The sequence below is a fragment of the Melanerpes formicivorus genome, unplaced genomic scaffold (assembly GCF_026170545.1).
Source record: "Melanerpes formicivorus ecotype bairdi unplaced genomic scaffold, bMelFor1.0.p_v2 SCAF_6, whole genome shotgun sequence".
NCBI lineage: Eukaryota > Metazoa > Chordata > Aves > Piciformes > Picidae > Melanerpes > Melanerpes formicivorus.
This window is the reverse complement of record NW_027142358.1, coordinates 6310641-6327482: the sequence shown is the minus strand read 5'-3', so window position 1 is coordinate 6327482 and position 16842 is coordinate 6310641. Positions and strand designations below refer to the sequence as shown.

At 41.9% G+C, this 16842-nt stretch overlaps 1 protein-coding gene across 1 annotated transcript in view; it reads left to right on the top strand.

Annotated features, from left to right (window-relative positions):
• SORCS3 (sortilin related VPS10 domain containing receptor 3) overlaps positions 1 to 16842 on the top strand; it is a 317082-nt gene that overhangs the window by 139340 nt on the left and 160900 nt on the right. Inside the window, exon 3 of the mRNA XM_068139414.1 lies at positions 4378 to 4477. Coding sequence (XP_067995515.1) covers positions 4378 to 4477 — 100 coding nt within the window. The remainder of the gene's footprint in view (positions 1 to 4377; positions 4478 to 16842) is intronic.

Here is a 16842-nt window from a genome sequence, read left to right as displayed (position 1 = left end):
GGAAGGATCACTTAGCCATGAAAGTCCCAACCAAAGTTAAAGCAGGCATTTGGGGTGTGAGTCATGAAAGGAATGTTTTATATCACCAAATCTTTAGTCAGTTTGATATAACTACAGCCTTTCTTCACCTCTGGTCCTTTAATAATGTGCTTTGAAGCTTATCATACTCTGACCAGAGGAATGAGAGAAAATGATGGTATCCAATCTGCTTATAGTGTCAAGCAACCACAAGGCCATGTAGACTACTTGATTTGCAGTTAGAAGTCTTTGACTACAAAGATAAGTAAAGAAGAGTTCAAATTAAAGTTAAAAGGTGAGCCAGAACTGTATCTGAAGGGGGCCTACAGGAAGGCTGGGGAAGGACTTCTCAGGATCTCAGGCAGTGACAGGACTAGGGGGAATGGAATGAAGCTGGAGGTGGGGAGATTCAGGCTAGATGTGAGGAGGAGGTTCTTCACCATGAGAGTGGTGAAACCCTGGAATGTGTTGTCCAGGGAGGTGGTCGAGGCCCCGTCCCTGGAGGTGTTTAAGCCCAGGCTGGATGAGGCTCTGGCCAGCCTGATCTAGTGTGGGGTGTCCCTGCCCATGGCAGGGGGGTTGGAACTAGATGATCCTTGTGGTCCCTTCCAACCCTGAATGAAACTATGAAACTGTTCTGTTCACCTGTGGGTCACATATCTTCAAATGTTCAAGGTAAAATCAGACAGCTGACCTTTTATATATATATATATATATGTGTGTGTGTGTATGTATTTTTAAATACTTGTTTTCAAATTTAGCAGTTTAGTGGTAGGAGTATAGCAGGCCTATGTATTGAGCCTTACACTAGATGATTATAGAGCTTGAAATGGTTAACTGTAGATGTCTGCTTTTGAAAAAAATTAACCATTACCATTGTTAGCTTTTGGTTTCTTCATCTCTATAATAGAGAAACTATTTTCCAGTATGCCCTTGGTAGTTTAAATGGGTTAACACAAGACAGAAGCTTCAGATTCTTTGAATGGAAAAGTGCTGTGGAAATATAGTACATTATTGTGATATCCTTTGAGATGCTTCCGTGAAGCCAGTGGTGACTGTCATGATAATAAAGAAAGCCTTAGAGAAGCTAACGAAATAATGATCCTACTTCTTTCCCAGCCATTCTTTGAAAGGGCAAATGCAATGAGTGATAATAGTTTAATGAGAAAGAGTCATTAGGGCATCCATCCTGCATCTTTAGGAGTGCAAAGCATTTTGGGAGATCTGAAAATGACTTGGAGAACAAAACCAAAGTAGCTCTGTCAGAATATTAAACTGTTATTTGTATTCTCTTTGAATGCTGATTGAAACCAGTGATCTCTTTCCCTGGCTGGTGGCTGGTACATGTGTAGTCAGGACTGTGGCTTGTTCAGAGCTTCAGTGCTGTTGCAAGGCTGACATCAAGGAAGTACCTCAGTGCTTGCTCTCTGTGTGTTACTCCCTGCTTCCAACTTAGTGTTACTTGAGGATTCCAAACCTGTTGAATTTGCATGTATAGAAGACCTCATGCAGTGGGATTAATAGCCCTGGGCTATTCTGATTTATTAATTGAGCTGCTTCAGTTTCAAGCTTGGCTGGAAGGAAAGACCTGCTAGACTTTTTTTGTGTGGTGTTGATATCTAATGAGACAAGAGCTTCAGAGTCTTTGGATGGGAAAGTGCTGTGTAACTACAGTAGAGTAGCCTTTGGAATATCTGGTTGAAGCCCAGGAGGTATCAATATTATACATTAGTACAAAAGGGTATTAAGTGTAAACAGAGTGGTAGTATTAGCTCTGGTTTAGTATTAAAGAGCTAAAGGAGAACACAAGGGAGTTGTTTAAGACTAGAAGCACCCCTAACTGCTGAGTGCTCTGAGAAGGGTCGGTTCAACCCATTTAAGGATAGAACCAGTTTGTAAAACATTTAGGAATTGTGCTTGAAAGTTGCAAAGAAGCAAACGTGTTGGAACTGCATCCATGATAAAACAAGCTTTTCAGTTCATGGGTCCTACTCGGAAGCCTGAAACCAGCTATCTGGTTTTGTGTCATGGTCCTTTCTGTGTCACTCTGGACTCCACTAGCAGCAGGAAACCAGTGGAACTGTGTGTGGATTCTGGCATCACTCAATTTCTGCAGACACTTGAGTGGGAGTTTTGAGCTGCTGTGCACAGTGGCATTGAGAAGGGCTTTGACAAGGGCAACAAAGCTGGTGAAGGGTCTGGAGAACAAGCCTTATGAGGACTGGTTGAGGGAACTGGGATTGCCTAGTCTGGAGGAGAGGCAGTGAGGGAAGAATAGAATAGAATAGAATAGAATAGAATAGAATAGAATAGAATAGAATAGAATAGAATAGACCAGGTTGGAAGAGACCTTCAAGATCGTGTCCACCCCATTATCCAAAACAACCTAATCAACTAAACCGTGCAACCAAGCACCCCATCCAGTCTCCTCCTAAACACCTCCAATGACGGTGACTCTGCCACCTCCCTGGGCAGCCCATTCCAATAGGCAATCACTCTCTCTGTGTAGAATTTCCTCCTAACATCCAGCCTTAACCTCCCCTGGCGCAGCTTGAGACTGTGTCCTCATTGCTCTCTGTAACTCCCTGAAAGGAGGTTGTTGTGAGGTGGATGGTGGATGCTGATGTCTTCTCCCAGGTATCAATGAGAGGAAATGGCCTCAGAGGTTTAGATTAGATAGTAGGAAAAACTTCTTTACTGAAAGAGTGGTCAGGCATTGGAATTGGCTGCCCAGGGAGGTGATAGAGACACTGTTGTGAAGGTGTTAAAAAAACAACCCTGTGGACATGGCTCTTTGGGATACTGTTTAATGGCCATGGTGGTGTTAGGATGGTTGAACTTGATGAGATCAACGGTCTTTTCCAACTGAAACAATTTAATGATCACTGTGATGCCAGAAGGGTGACTTGGGGCATTTCTCTGTCAGAGAGACAGGAGGATTGGTCGCTGTCACAAAGCTGCAGATGCTGGAGGCTTGCTGAACTTAGACAATTAGCAGAGCTAGTTGCTGAGAAAGGTGCTGAATTGTGACATTAGTAAAAAGCATCATTAGAGAGGATGACCCAGGCCATGAATTTTCATCTTAATAAAACCATAGGTGTGTCCACATAGGCTTTCTGTGAAAGTCTTTCCTTGTACACCTTATAAAGACTGTATTTGCTCTGTCCATGTGACAGAAGCTGTGTAGGGTCAGAAGCCTGGCTCTCTCCACTGTTTGAGTGGGGTGGGTGGGCTTTTCAGGAAGGTTGTGACACCACTCCTACAGTAAGCTGGTTCTGCCCACAGCTCAGGTATGGGATCCTGTACTAGGTAGCTGTTGATTTGTTCTGGTAGGAAAAACCTTGCTTGTTTGGAATAGCAGAGTATGAAAACAGCAGAGAAACAAGCAGGGCAAAGTGAGGTTTCAAGCATGCCCACAAATGAGGAGGAGGAAGCTACAGAAAACCCTCTGACGAAGCAGCCCTTTTCCCCAGTCACGAATGGGTAATGCCACCCCCAGATCATCTGCTCTGGGTAGGATTTGCTAGTGGAGGGGCCTAGATCTGTCTCTCTAACTCAGAAAAATTAAATGCCTGGCACAAAGTAGGATGGGGGTGAAAGAGAACTCAAGATGCCAGTTTAGGTACATTTTTATCTAGACATGAGTTCAGCTGTTACAATTCTGAGCCACATTTGGATCCCCATCTCCAAATCAAAAATCAGCCTACTTAAATAAAACTGTTGTTGATGAGTTTAATTTGTATTTTTCTGAAAAGAGAATCTGCAGAATCTGTGCTAAGAGTGTTGCTGAGATCGGAGTCCTCTTGGGTAAATACCATTTCCAAATCTGTGCTGGCACATGAGAACAGCTTGCTCCTAGAGTCCATCTTCACAGGTGCATCACATCTCCATATATGCATAGGATGAATTGAATTAGAGACAAACTCTGCCCCAAAGGACTGGAGTTTTCTCTTTTCTCTTTTTTTCCCCCCTCTTTTGTCCCCTCTTTTCTCTTTATTTTTCTTTTTTCCTCCCCTTTCTTTTTCTCCTTTTTCTTTCCCCCCCCCCTTTTTTATTTAGTTTTTTTTAAGTTTTTTCTTTTTATTTTTTCCTTTTTTCTTTTTTTCTTTTTTCTTTTTTCTTTTTTATTTTTCTTTTTCCTTTTTATTCTCTTTCCTCTTTCCGTTTTGTTTCCCTTTTCTTTGTTTCCTCTTCCTTTTGGCTTTTCTTTTCTGCTTGTCACCCTGAGTAAAACACAAAAGCTTTGGTTTTAAGGGTAATAATGCTTAAGCTGTAACTTTGAGCATCTGTTCACACAGTTGTTTCCTTCCCCTGAGCTCTAATAACCAGAATTTCTTTTTTGTCTCCTCTTTTCTTCAGGTCAACAGACTATGGCACTACCTATGAAAAACTCAATGACAAAGTAGGGCTGAAGACTGTGTTGAGCTACCTTTATGTCAGTCCCACGAACAAGAGGAAGGTAAGGGAGAACTATCAAGCTGGTAGCTATAGAAACAAAATTATGGCATTCTGTTCATTCTGAGAGGAATTATGATCCTGAAGTGAAATCCCTTGGTAAATTGAGAAAAGCTTCAATTTCCTGTCTAAGCTGCACTAGTGCAGTTCCACGGAATCCAGTGGAATTATGCCTGATTTTGTGGCTGGGAGGGGATCCTTCATCTCCTGCTGAATATGTTAAAGAAATAAAAGGATTGCTTTCATTTGCTTCTGACCATTACACCTTTAAAGAGGTTGAACTCACACAAATGTTTCTGGGACTTTTTGCTGGAACTGGCTTTGCCTAATGCACCCTCTCCCTACCTTCTCTCTTATTGTTATCAGAAATACTGAGGAAAAGGCATCTATTTCTGCATTTGACTCCTTTCCCCTTTATGCTTTCCCTAGCTACAAGTTGGAGGTAAAGATGTAAATGACATTTTCATTGGTTACATCATATAAGGAGGCTGAAAGCAGAATATGCCTGGGAGAGTGGGTGGAAGACCAAAGATTTGATTTGAATGTGTAGGAGAGAAGATGAGGTCATAGCTTTCAAACCCCCTGCTTATGCTTCCCACATGATGCAATTAGGGCTGCACAGCTGCAGCCCAGGAGTCCTCGGTGCCTTCTTGGTTTAAAATTATTGCCTGTGTAGGGAGGTAGTGGGACAAAGACACTTTCAGCTACCCACAGAAATCAATGTGGGAGGGCTACAGCACCTGCTGATTGCTGGCAGTGAAATTGTGTTTGGATGGAATGCAGCCCATTTGTCTTGATGACCTCCAAACTGCCCATCTTCTGTCTCCAGGAGCTACCAAACTAGTAGTTTGCTACTTGTACTGTTCTTATTACTACTATTGTGTTTTCCATTACTGGTCAGTCTACAGTGGTTTCAGGGTTGGTGTTTATTTCAGTATATGCATCCTTAAGGTATTAATAGCTTTGATTACTATTGGCAACAATATACATGGGTTTGGGTGCATAGGGGAGAGGAAGACTGCAGTGGGCAGGGATCAGCTTATATTTTTTCTGATGCAGAAGGTGATTTTTTGTGACAACTGCCTTGACTTCTTTTTCCTGAGTAAAATAGAATGAAGATGTTTCTTAATGAGCTCTCATGGTCCCCATGCATGTCCCATATCCAATATGACAGGCAGTGAGGAGTTAATTGTCCTTCATTCTGTTTCCAAAGCAACTCTGCCCGCCGAAAATCAGAGGCAATACGCTCAGTTACAAATCCTACGTCACTGATGTAAAGTCTTCCTCATGGAGTACTATGTTATTTGATTATCTTCTAGCAATTTCTCCAGCTATTGAGTTGTACAGATTAGCAGTCTTTTCTCACCTTTTTTGATTAGTGACACATTTCATCATATAGTGGCATGCAGACCTAGCTTTACCTGCTGCTGTCTTTCTTCCAGGTGACAGTTGGGTTTGGTTTTGGTTTGTTGTTGTTTTTATTTTCTTTTTTTTTCTCTCTTATGTCATAAGGAAACAATTTCTGGACCTATCTTCCTGTATTCCTTTTTTTCTCCTCCTGTCTGAAAAATCTGGTAAAATAGTGAGGTGAGCTGTAAGGAAAACCTGCAGTAAACCAGCTTCAGTGCAAGCTGCTGTGGGAACAACTTGGTTTTATTCTTACTACCTGTGCTAAATGCATGGGCACTCTTATTCTGCATGGTTAAACAGGTGATTTGTCTGAACCCAGGACTGACTGTCACCATCAAAGCAATTCCAAACATGCAGGCAGCATTTGAAAAATTCCTGGAGAAGGTGCCCCTGGATTGGAGCATAGGAGATTTCTCAAATTCAGTATTGGGTTTATTGCTCACTCACTCCTTACAGATTCATGAGGTTGTGCACTTGCAAAAAAACGCACTTGCGTTGTAATTATCTCCAAGTGCTTCTAGGTGAGTACTGTTACAGCGGCCTGCAGAGTAAGCATCATGTTTTTGCTGAGCCTCAGGACAACCACTAAATGAATTACAAAGCAGTAGGTGAGGTGAATCAATGGCACCCCAGTAGAGAAAGCCCAGATTCCTTGTGTTTTACCTTTAACAGCACAAGTGCTGGCTAGTTGAATACAGTGCAGTGATTTCTTTTGAGTCACAGAATCAGGTCTTTGTTTGAAGCAATAAACAGAGAGGGAGACACCAAAAGTAACACATGTGCACAGGCAAGATGTTTTCTCCTGGGAGCATTAGTTCCCAGGGAATGATTGGACCCTGCATTCCTCGCAGCTCCTGTTGATTTTTGGTAGGTTTGCACACTGTTGTTAGCCCTGCCTGCTCATTAGTGCTTAGAGGATTAGCAGTTACTTGGAGGAGGGGGAAAGCTTTCCATACATTCATTCCTAATTGATTTACTAGTGAGAAGGATAATTACCTCTCAGCTACCCTGCAGAACTACAGTGGGAATTACCTGTCAAATTTCTTTGAAGACCACAAATGCTTCTCTTCAGCTGTTAAATAGGAATTATGCATTCAGCCAAATACCAGTTATATAAACTTCATTTGTCTGACTTGTGGCATAACCCTAGGCTCAATTATGAGGCAAGAGGATTTAAATGCTGGCTTTATTATTTCTTCTTTTTAAAATAATAGCTTGTTTGTTTGTTTGTTTCTAATTTCTTTTTTGGATTTTTCATTTTCTGGTGGGAATATTGTGATTTTTTGGGGGGGCAGCTTCTGCTCTATTTCACTGCTCAGTGCTTTGCCATGTCATGGTGGGACACTGGTTTCTCAGTACCATCATCTCTCCTTATTGCAGTATGGGAGATCAGATGAGGCCAGATTTGAAATGCACAAGCTGAGAAGTTGGATGAGGCATGGCAGGCATGGCTATAACCCGTGGTCTGTGAACCTGTGCCATTCCTCTTCTCTCTTGGTCCCAAGAAAGCCACACCTGATGCACACTTTTCCCTCCTGAATTATGACACTCTAACACCCTTTTCTTACAAAGTGGATTCATTTCTGAAAGAAAAATTGAAGGCAATGTAATTTACTGAAATTCTAATGCATGTGCTACATGTGGAAGTCCATGATGTAATGGTGTTTTAGGCCTTGAAGTATTTCATTCTCTTTGGGTTTTGTTCTCCTCCCAATGCAGTTAATGTCTGAGTATCTCCTACGTAACACTGATGACAAAAGCAAGTCTAATGTTTGTTTCGTGTGTCATTGGCCTTCCTCTTTTGACCTAAAAAGTCTTGTTTCAGTTTGGGTGTTCTATTTAGTCAGTTTTATTAATTTCACATTCACTTCAGGATTCCATCTAAGCTTCTCCCTTGTGTGTCACCTCTGTCTGGAGAGCCCCAGTGTGGTGTTGAATATTTGGGTTTTGTTGAGTCTTAATATGTCTTTCCTGACACAGCAAACTGGAAAATGTTGGAGAATGTTGGAAGCAGCTGGTTTCTCAGTTCTGCCCTTTGCTCTCCAGTGGAAGACATCAGTCACTCATGTTTACCCATGGGCAGAATTAATGTGGAAAGATCATGTCTGTGGCTGAAGAGGAAAGAAGCAGCTGAGAGGGGAAGAGGTGAAGAAACAAAGTCTCTGTGGTTATCATGATGATAAATTCAGGGCATCCTTGATTTCCCCTGGCCATTTCTTGGCTCTGCTGATGTTTGGCACTTACCCAGATATTAAATCTTGCTTCTCTTCCTTAGTTTTCCATGTTGTCACCTGGTGATATCAATGCTCCATGTGTACATAATAACTAAGGCACACAGCTGCATAACCAAAAACTGAGCTGAGGTAGCCTTGGCTGTGTCCCATCACAGTACTGGCCAGAAGCAGGTGCTGAATCCCAGAATGCCTGCTCCCAGCTGCTGACCCAACATGTTGGTGGTTGGTTTCAGAGCTGAGATAGAAGGTGTCCATCCCATAGAAATCACAGGAAGGTATTTGGAAAATGCACTTTATGTGTAATTTGAGATTTGTAATTAAGTCAGAATAACAACATGGAGATATTAAAGGAAGTTGCCAAGAATACATCTTCCCGGCTTGCCTTTTGGATATCATTGCTAGTGATCAGGGCCAGTTTGGTGATCTGAGAGCAGCCATCATTTGAAATGAGACCATCCTGGAGTGCAGACTTCAGGCATGGAAATGGTCAAGCAGGCTGTGGCCTGTTGTGAATCAGTAGTCTTTGGATACACTGGGGTCAAAAATGCTTCCTGCCATGAGCCAGAACTACTTCGTCTTCCTTTGGAGCAGTTATGGGGCTAATTTCTTCCTCTCAGGAACTAACAAGCTCAGGATTTTGCAACACTTGACAACAGCCTCTGCTGCTGGGAGCTGAAACTTCCAGACTTGTATCTGCTCTCCTGCAGATGCTAGGGCTGTTTCTTCTTTCACTTGCACACTAGGAACTTGGATTTAGATCAGGAAAATTTGCATTGAGCTCTCATTAATGCTGTGAAGTTCCAGGTGATCATTAAACCTAGCAGTCAGACAACTCTTAAAGTCCTAGGAACTATGGCTATCTTAAAGAGTCATGGTTTTGAGCCCTGGTGAGAAGCCAAGTGCCTGCAGTACTGACCGTGAAGATTACCTAATAGGCAGAGTGTATTCCAGGGCACATCTTCCCCTTCAGTGCATCTGTCCATTCAGTTTCCCTCCAGAGAAGACCACAAAAGAAGCATCTGCTTTGCCCAGTTGACACATAGGTTGCAGCAAGCCTGATAATTGTGTGGTGAACTTCAGAAATAAAAAAACTTTCCTATTTATTTAGCAGCACCCCTTCTGTACAGGTGAATGGGATTTAGGGGCAGATGATTTGAGTATTCTGAAAAGTGGAGACTTGCAAAAATGCACAGCTTTGGCTTTTCTACCTGACAGTGTCTTGTCTGTCTTTAGGGATATGACAAAAGGCTGCTTACTGACTGCTGGGCAGAGATCTCAGTTCCCTGCTGACCTTTAATTTAATGTTATATTTTGGGCATTAGTTACATTTTACTAGAGGCAGATTTTCACAGAAGTCTGGGAATTAGATTTATTTCTTCCATAGCACTAAGGGGAAAAAAAAACCCCTCTCTTCTGTTTTCGTAAGGGAATTTCTCTTGACTTTTCAAATTCTTATTTTCTTTTGATCCTTTTTTGTTGTTGTTGAAAACTTTCTGTTAGGAAACTGGATAATTTCCACAAACATTTAAGCCTATGATTCTTTGACTAACTGCCTACACTTCAAAATGTCACTGTTTGGAGATGAAGTGCTGCAAGAACCTGTTTTTCTAGCGTGGGCTGGTCAGCTGACTAAGACCCTTTATCCCCCAAACATTTACTTTCTTCTTGGTTATCAATAACAGGATTCATTTTATCACAGAGAGATGCACAGTCCTTCCAAAGGGTGCAGAAAGAAAATGAGAGCACTATTCCCACTGCTCTTTTCAGACATTGAGGTGCCACTTTAAATCTCAAGAAACTGTTGTTGAACAACAGATTGAATGCATTCCTTTTTCCATTGAATGTTCTGTGGGGAGTGCATATTCTTGGTGACAGCGTTGTGTAGTTGGAAACCTGATTTTCACTATGAAACTTTTATCTCTACCCTTGGGATTCCTGTGGAGGTTGAGAGGATGGAGGTAAAAAGCATTTAAAAGAAAAAGAAGAGGGGAAGAAGGGAGAAAAAGGCAACTCTGACAAAATCAAACCAAAAAGCACTTGCAGGTATATAGTGTTGTTCAGATGAGATGTGGATAAATGGGAGGTCTTGATTGCATTGAAGATCTGGGGTGACAGTTCTGATGTCTTAGAAATACCTTCCTTCATGAAATTGTTTTGCAGTTCAATTGAAAAGAGTAATCTTTAGCTTTTCTCCTGCACTTTTAGCATTTTTGTTGTAGGCAATAACATGAAGAATTAAAAGGTCTGTTGCCTTTTATGCTTACTGTCTGCCCAAGTGGGGTGAACAAAATGAGGATTCCCCTATACCAGAATTGAAGCAGTAGAGATTTTATTTATAGATATACCTTCTAGCTAAGGAAATTGAGCAGTAGTTGCAAACAGAATAAAGCAGAAATAAAGTTATGATGCTCAGTAAATGAGCTTTGAGAAAACAGTTTTGCAGACTAGTTTCCCAGCTGTCACAGAGTCAAAAGGGAGGGGCAGGCCAAATCACTGAAGCTGTAAAAGCCGAAGGCATGCCACAGCTCTCATACCTAATCATGCCTTTGAACTTGGCCCATCAGAATGAGAAATATTCAGATACAGTTGAAGAGTCAGAAGTTCTGAAAGCTAAATCTAATTAGAATTGTTTGTTTCTGTGTGGCTTCTTGGGGATGAAGCACAGCAGCTCTTTATGAGCTGGCAGAAGGCAATGTTGCTTTGCAGTTCAGGTGAATGAAGGAAGAATTGTGACTTTTTATTCTGAACTTGCAGAGGAATGCATCTACCTAACTAGGAGCTAGGTAGTACATTGGGAGTGACAGCTCCTTCTACAAAAGCTAGAAATCCTAAATGAGCACCAGTTACTATGACCTCTTTCTTTCTTGCTCATCTGGAGAGTAGCTGAGAGCAATCTCTATCTTGGTCTCATGTATCTCCAAAGGGAATGCCTCAGCTGCAGTTTCATGTTCCAAAACTGATTTTCATTTTGCCTTCATTTCTTAGTTCATTTGGTGCCAAAGGAAATTCCACAGCATTTTGCTTTCTCCTGATTCCTTAAATGTGTGCGAGACTGATGAGGCAGAGGTTCCAGCAACCTTGCTCACTGACCAAGTCTGAACTAAGCTGCCATCCTTTGCCACAGCTTCCATTAGTAATCTGCTGCTTTTTCCTAAGATTGTATCCTGATCTATCAGTGAGGAACTCAGTTCTGGAGTATCCTAAAGCCATTTGGCAGATGAAAGATTTCTTATGACACTTTTTGCTTATGATGGCACTGTAATAAAGAGGATATGCTGCAAACTGGTGCTTGCTGGTGTGATCTTGGAGAACATATTTATGATAAGGCAATGGGACCAAGTTGTAGGCACAGGACAGGAGTGATAGAACTAGTTGTTTCTACTATCCTTTATCCTTAATCTTTCCCTTCAACCCAGTGAAATACAGTTATTAAGTAGCTCCTGGTTTTGCAGCTGCCATTAACAGGGCATAAATTACCTGAGCTGTAAATGCAGTTCTAATTGTCATTTCATATACCCTTTCTCTGGACCTGTTGAGCTGCATATGATATTCCTGTGCTTTTCAGCACTCAAAAAACCCCATGCCACCCATTCCAGAGCCTATGTGGGCAGAAACTGTCGATTGCAGCATCTGGGTCAGCTGAGCTCAGATTTTCTGGTCATAGCAGTGAATTGTACAATTAATTTGTTTAGCAGGGTAGTGTATTGTCTTGTAAACACACTTCAGGAACAGTTACTGTCGGTCTCCAGAATTGACAATTTAAAGAGAGGAATACAATGTGAATGAAATAGTACTATTTTTCTTTTACTGATGAGGCAAAGGTGGTTTTCTCAAGGTCACCCACAACATCCATCGCAGAGTCAGAGGATATGGACATGATGTGTTTTATCTACAGGGTGCAGACTTGTGACACATTGTGCATGGGATTCTCTCTGCTTGGCCAATTAATTCAGCTTGAATTTGTCACCTGAGAACAGAGATAATTTTTGTAAATGTTTGCAAAACCGTCACCTGAACTTGTGTGGAAGAAATCTGAATTACAGATGTGTTCTAATACTTGGAGAAGAGGACTGTAGGACTTTTTCCTTTTGAAGTGATTTTTGTTGTGCCTTTTGAATTCAGAAAAGCCACATTTTCAGAGTAGGTTTCTCTGACCTTTCCTTTGTAAGAAATGTAGTTTCTCAGTGCCAGACAACTTAATTTTATTGTTTTAAATATGATTCAAGATTAAAGAATGGAAGATGTTGGGATGTAAAGGCTAAATAAGAGTGTTATTAGAATACTTCTAAAATACAGGGTCTTTTTTAGTATGCCCAAATAAGTTTCATTGTTGAGTTTAAAAAATAACAAAAGAAAACCCCAACAAGCAAACAAACCAAACACCCCCCCCAAAAAAAAAAAAACAAACCACAAACCCAACCCAAACCAAACAAAAAAACAACCAAAAAACCCTCCAAACTCAAAAAATTGTTATTACTGTGTTAGGGAATTGTTCCTCCTCATGGATCTTCGTATTCAAGGGGCTCCTGTGAGAGTGCTCTGCCCTGCTGGAGCCTGGGATTGTGGAGAGGACACAGTCTCAAGCTGTGCCAGGGGAGGTTTAGGCTGAATGTTGGGAAGTTCTTCACAGAAAGGGTGATTTGCCATTGGAATGTGCTGTCCAGGGAGGTGGTGGAGTCACCATCACTGGAGGTGTATAGGAAGAGACTGGATGCAGTGCTTGGTGTCATGGTTTAGTTGATTAGATGGTGTTGGATGATAGGTTGGACTCAATGATCTCAAAGGTCTTTTCCAACCTAGTTAATTCTATTCTATTCTAACCTGACATATTAGGTGCCCTAGTGGGACCTGACCTGACCTATAGGCTCCTTGTACTTGAACAAAGAACAAACTACTATCTGTTTGCAGATTTTAACTTTGCTGTTTCTGAGTTGGCATAAGTCATAGGGGTAACTGGAGGTCTTATAAGCATCAGTGGTCAGGGATATGAACAATTGTCAGCACGGACAGCACAGAATTGGGACCCAGGATTGTGAGAGATTCCCAACAAAAGTTTGTGCCTTTCTTAGAAAAGTGCAATCTGACCACTGAACTCCAGGGAGGGCTGTGCCTCTGTATGCATCAGCATGAAAATTGTAGATTCCTGGGGCTTTTTCAGTTAATTCTCTGAAACGAAAGCTGCACAACAAAAACCCCAAAAAATAAAACCAAAACCCCATAAACTCCACTGAAGCTCTACTCACCTGTTTCTTAATATAAACATAATTGAAGTAATAAGCAACATGCTCACATATGGCATTATTTAATGCAGATGGAAAGGAGAAGGTTAGAATAGAGGTGGATATCTGTTTCTCTTCATACTGTGTGAAAGATATCACATTGAAAGCCATCAATTCAGTTTTCATGAGGAAAGTAAATGTTTATGTATTGCAAAACTGCACAATTAGGGTTGCATTTGTGTGCTTTTACGCATCTGCACCTCTGCTCATCCTCCTGGCCATTCTCTGGACACGTCCCACCATGTGTAAGTAAAATAAGAAAAAAGCAGACAGATGTGGATGTATCCACCAAGGATTGGAACTCTGGTCCTGAAATTCTTGCTTAGATGGAGCCTCGGACTTTTAGAAGAAATGGCCTCTTGAATGAATGAATGAAAGCAGGCACAGATTTTAGGAAAAGAATCATAGAATCAACCAGGTTGGAATACACCTCAGAGATCATCAAGTCCAACCTACTATCTAATACCTAGCACTTTGTGACAACTAAACCATGGATAGCTCCAGGAGCCACATCCAATCCTTTTTTGAACACCTCCAGGGATGGTGACTCCACCATCTCCTTGGGCAGCACATTCCAGTGGCATCAAGACACTTGAACGTGTCCAGAGAAGGGCAACAAAGCTGGTGAGAGACCTTGAGCACAAGCCCTATGAGGAGAGTCTGAGGGAGCTGGGATTGTTTAGCCTGGAGAAGAGGAGGCTCAGGGGAGACCTCATTGCTCTCTACAACTACCTGAAAGGTGGTTGTAGCCAGGAAGGGGTTGGTCTCTTCTCCCAGGCAACCAGCACTGGAACAAGAGGACACAGTCTCAAGCTGCACCAGGGGAAGTTTAGGCTCGAGGTGAGGAGAAAGTTCTTCACTGAGAGAGTTGTTCATCATTGGAACGGGCTGCCCCCCACTGTACCTGGAGGTGTTCAAGAGGGGATTGGACGTGGCACTTGGTGCCATGGTCTAGTCATGAGGTCTGTGGTGACAGGTTGGACTTGATGATCTTTGAGGTGTCTTCCAACCTTGATGATACTATGATACTTTCTCCTCACCTTGGGCCTAAACTTCCCCTGGTGCAGCTTGAGACTGTGTCCTCCTGTTCTGCCACTGGTGAGAGAAAGAAGAATTCAAACCCTTTGGATCTGACTTACTTACCATGCACTCTTCCCTAAGTTTGCTTTGTGTAGAAGAATGGAATGGGTGAGCAGGGTTTGTTTGGTGTTGTTTGTGGATGGTAAATATAGGTATCTACACTTTTAAACAATTGCCAGCCCCATCATTCTTGAAGGAAAAAAAAAGAAGCTAAAATCAGATGAGGTTGGTATCACTTCATTTCATTGCCTGCTGGAACGGCTGGAGATTCAAACTGTCAGGAGGAATGAAGTGGGAAGCTCAAGCCAATACGTCATCTTTGATTTTAAAGGACTTGAAAACAATGTTTGGCAGAAAAAAGGCCAGTTACCAGGTGGTGTCAGCTTAGTGCACATACATGTCAGGGCTGCCTTGTCTGGTTTCCTAAAATTCACTCCTGTTGTGCTCTCTGCCTGTTTTACCTTGTATTGCTTGAGTCAGGGCCCTACAGAACCTTAGGGATGGTACAGGGTTGTAAATAGAAGCTGTGGGGTAAAACTAGAAAGGTCCCATTCATACTTAGATGTGGACTTCCCAAGTTGGCTGCCCCTATTTATTAAAGAGGTCACTTGCTCTAATTTAGCCAGCAAGTGTTCAAAGACGTATCAGAGGTTATAATATCCACTAAAATAAAGCTTTAGTTTTGTCACTTAGCTTGGCCATTGCTTATATGAAGTGGGCAGAACAGACCTGTGTGGCGTTTCGGAGTGCCTAGCCTTGATTACAGGGACAAAGAAGGAGTGTCAGGATGCATCACTTTATAGAAAGGACTGCCTGTACATAACACTCAGGCAGTCAGCCAGGTGGACACAGCTGCAGACCCTGAGGTAGGGCAGGTTTATGAGACTTTCTGCCTTTCTCCACACTACCTACCTCTTCATGAAACATGACCATCTTCTTTACTGTTGCAACTCCAATAATACATTAATTTATGAAGTATGAAAAATGAGGTAGTTTTGAATTAATGAGGAGGAGAATGGTGCTTCACAGACAGCAGGATAATAAATCAATAGTAATGAGTCAGCATGTCCTGTCATTAAAAAGAAGGAAAAATAACAGAATGGGTGAGGAGCAGTGCCTGGGAAAGGGGAAGGGGGGTCCTTTTGAAGAATGCATAATGCTCTGCTCTTGATCTTTAGTGGTGAGAGCAACTTCACCAGATCTGTTTTTTTTTTTTCCTTTGAAGAAAAACCTCCCCTCATTCCTCACCAACCCCCAAACCCACTATGTCTTTTAATTTTGTTCTTTACCAAAGTGAAGAATAGGAAAAATCAGCATTGCTCATCGAGTGAATTCTCATTTTCACAAAGACAGATTAGCAGTGTCTGCAGGGTGCATGCTGCCCACTGTCTCAGTTTCTGCCATAATATGCACACCTGCCTCTTATAGTGTAAATCCCGACTCTGATTTGATCAATTTATTGTGAAATGCTTTTTCCCAATCAACCCTGTGAATCCTGGAAGCTCTTGGGTGACTGTTAGGGCCAGTTTTTCCTTGAAGTTGAGCTTGGCAGGGCTGGATCTTAGAGGAGCATTCACCACATCTCAGAATGCTTAGGGCTTGTTTTTGCACTAGCAAGAGTTCGTTGCCCTTGAGCCTCTCTATCCTAAAATGACTTTTTGCATTGTATGCAGAGAGCTGGACTCTGAAAGTAATGAGAGAGATTTTCTAAGTGGAACATAAATGGAATTAGAAGAAATTCAAGCTGTGGTTTTCTCATAAATCTAAGTAGTCAACACCTAGCCAGGTCCTTATGTCTCTGAGGAGAGACTGGTGTTGCCTTTTGCAGTGAGCCCCACAATGTTTCCATTCTTTGTTGCAACAAATCAGATTACAATTCTTCTGACCATAAAAACAAAACAAAACAAAACAAAAAAAAAAAAAAAAAAAAAAAAAAAAAGGAAAAAGGTAAGTTTATCTGCCATCTTTTGCCTCCCTTGGAGCCATTCCATGGCAGGCCAGCATGATCTCTAAAAATAACTGCAAGAAAGCAGTAAAACTTCAGAAGCAGCTGTGGTCAGGCACGAGTGTCAATGGAGTGGAGGCAACGAATGCAGTGCAGTGCTCAGGACCTGGAAATGAGTGGAGAAATGGAGTCATTGTGGCAATTTTCTCTCTTTTGCCAACTGATCTCTGAACCAAAGTGTTCTCTTTTCCAATTCCCTATTCTCTTACCCTAGTTCTTCAAGATACTGCCATGACCAGGCTTGTATATGTGCATGGAAGGATACAGAATAGAATTACTTTTTCTGTGAAGAACTTCTTTCTAAAATCAAGTCTAAACTTCCCCCTGTGCAGCTTGAGACTGTGTCCTCTTGTTCTCTTGC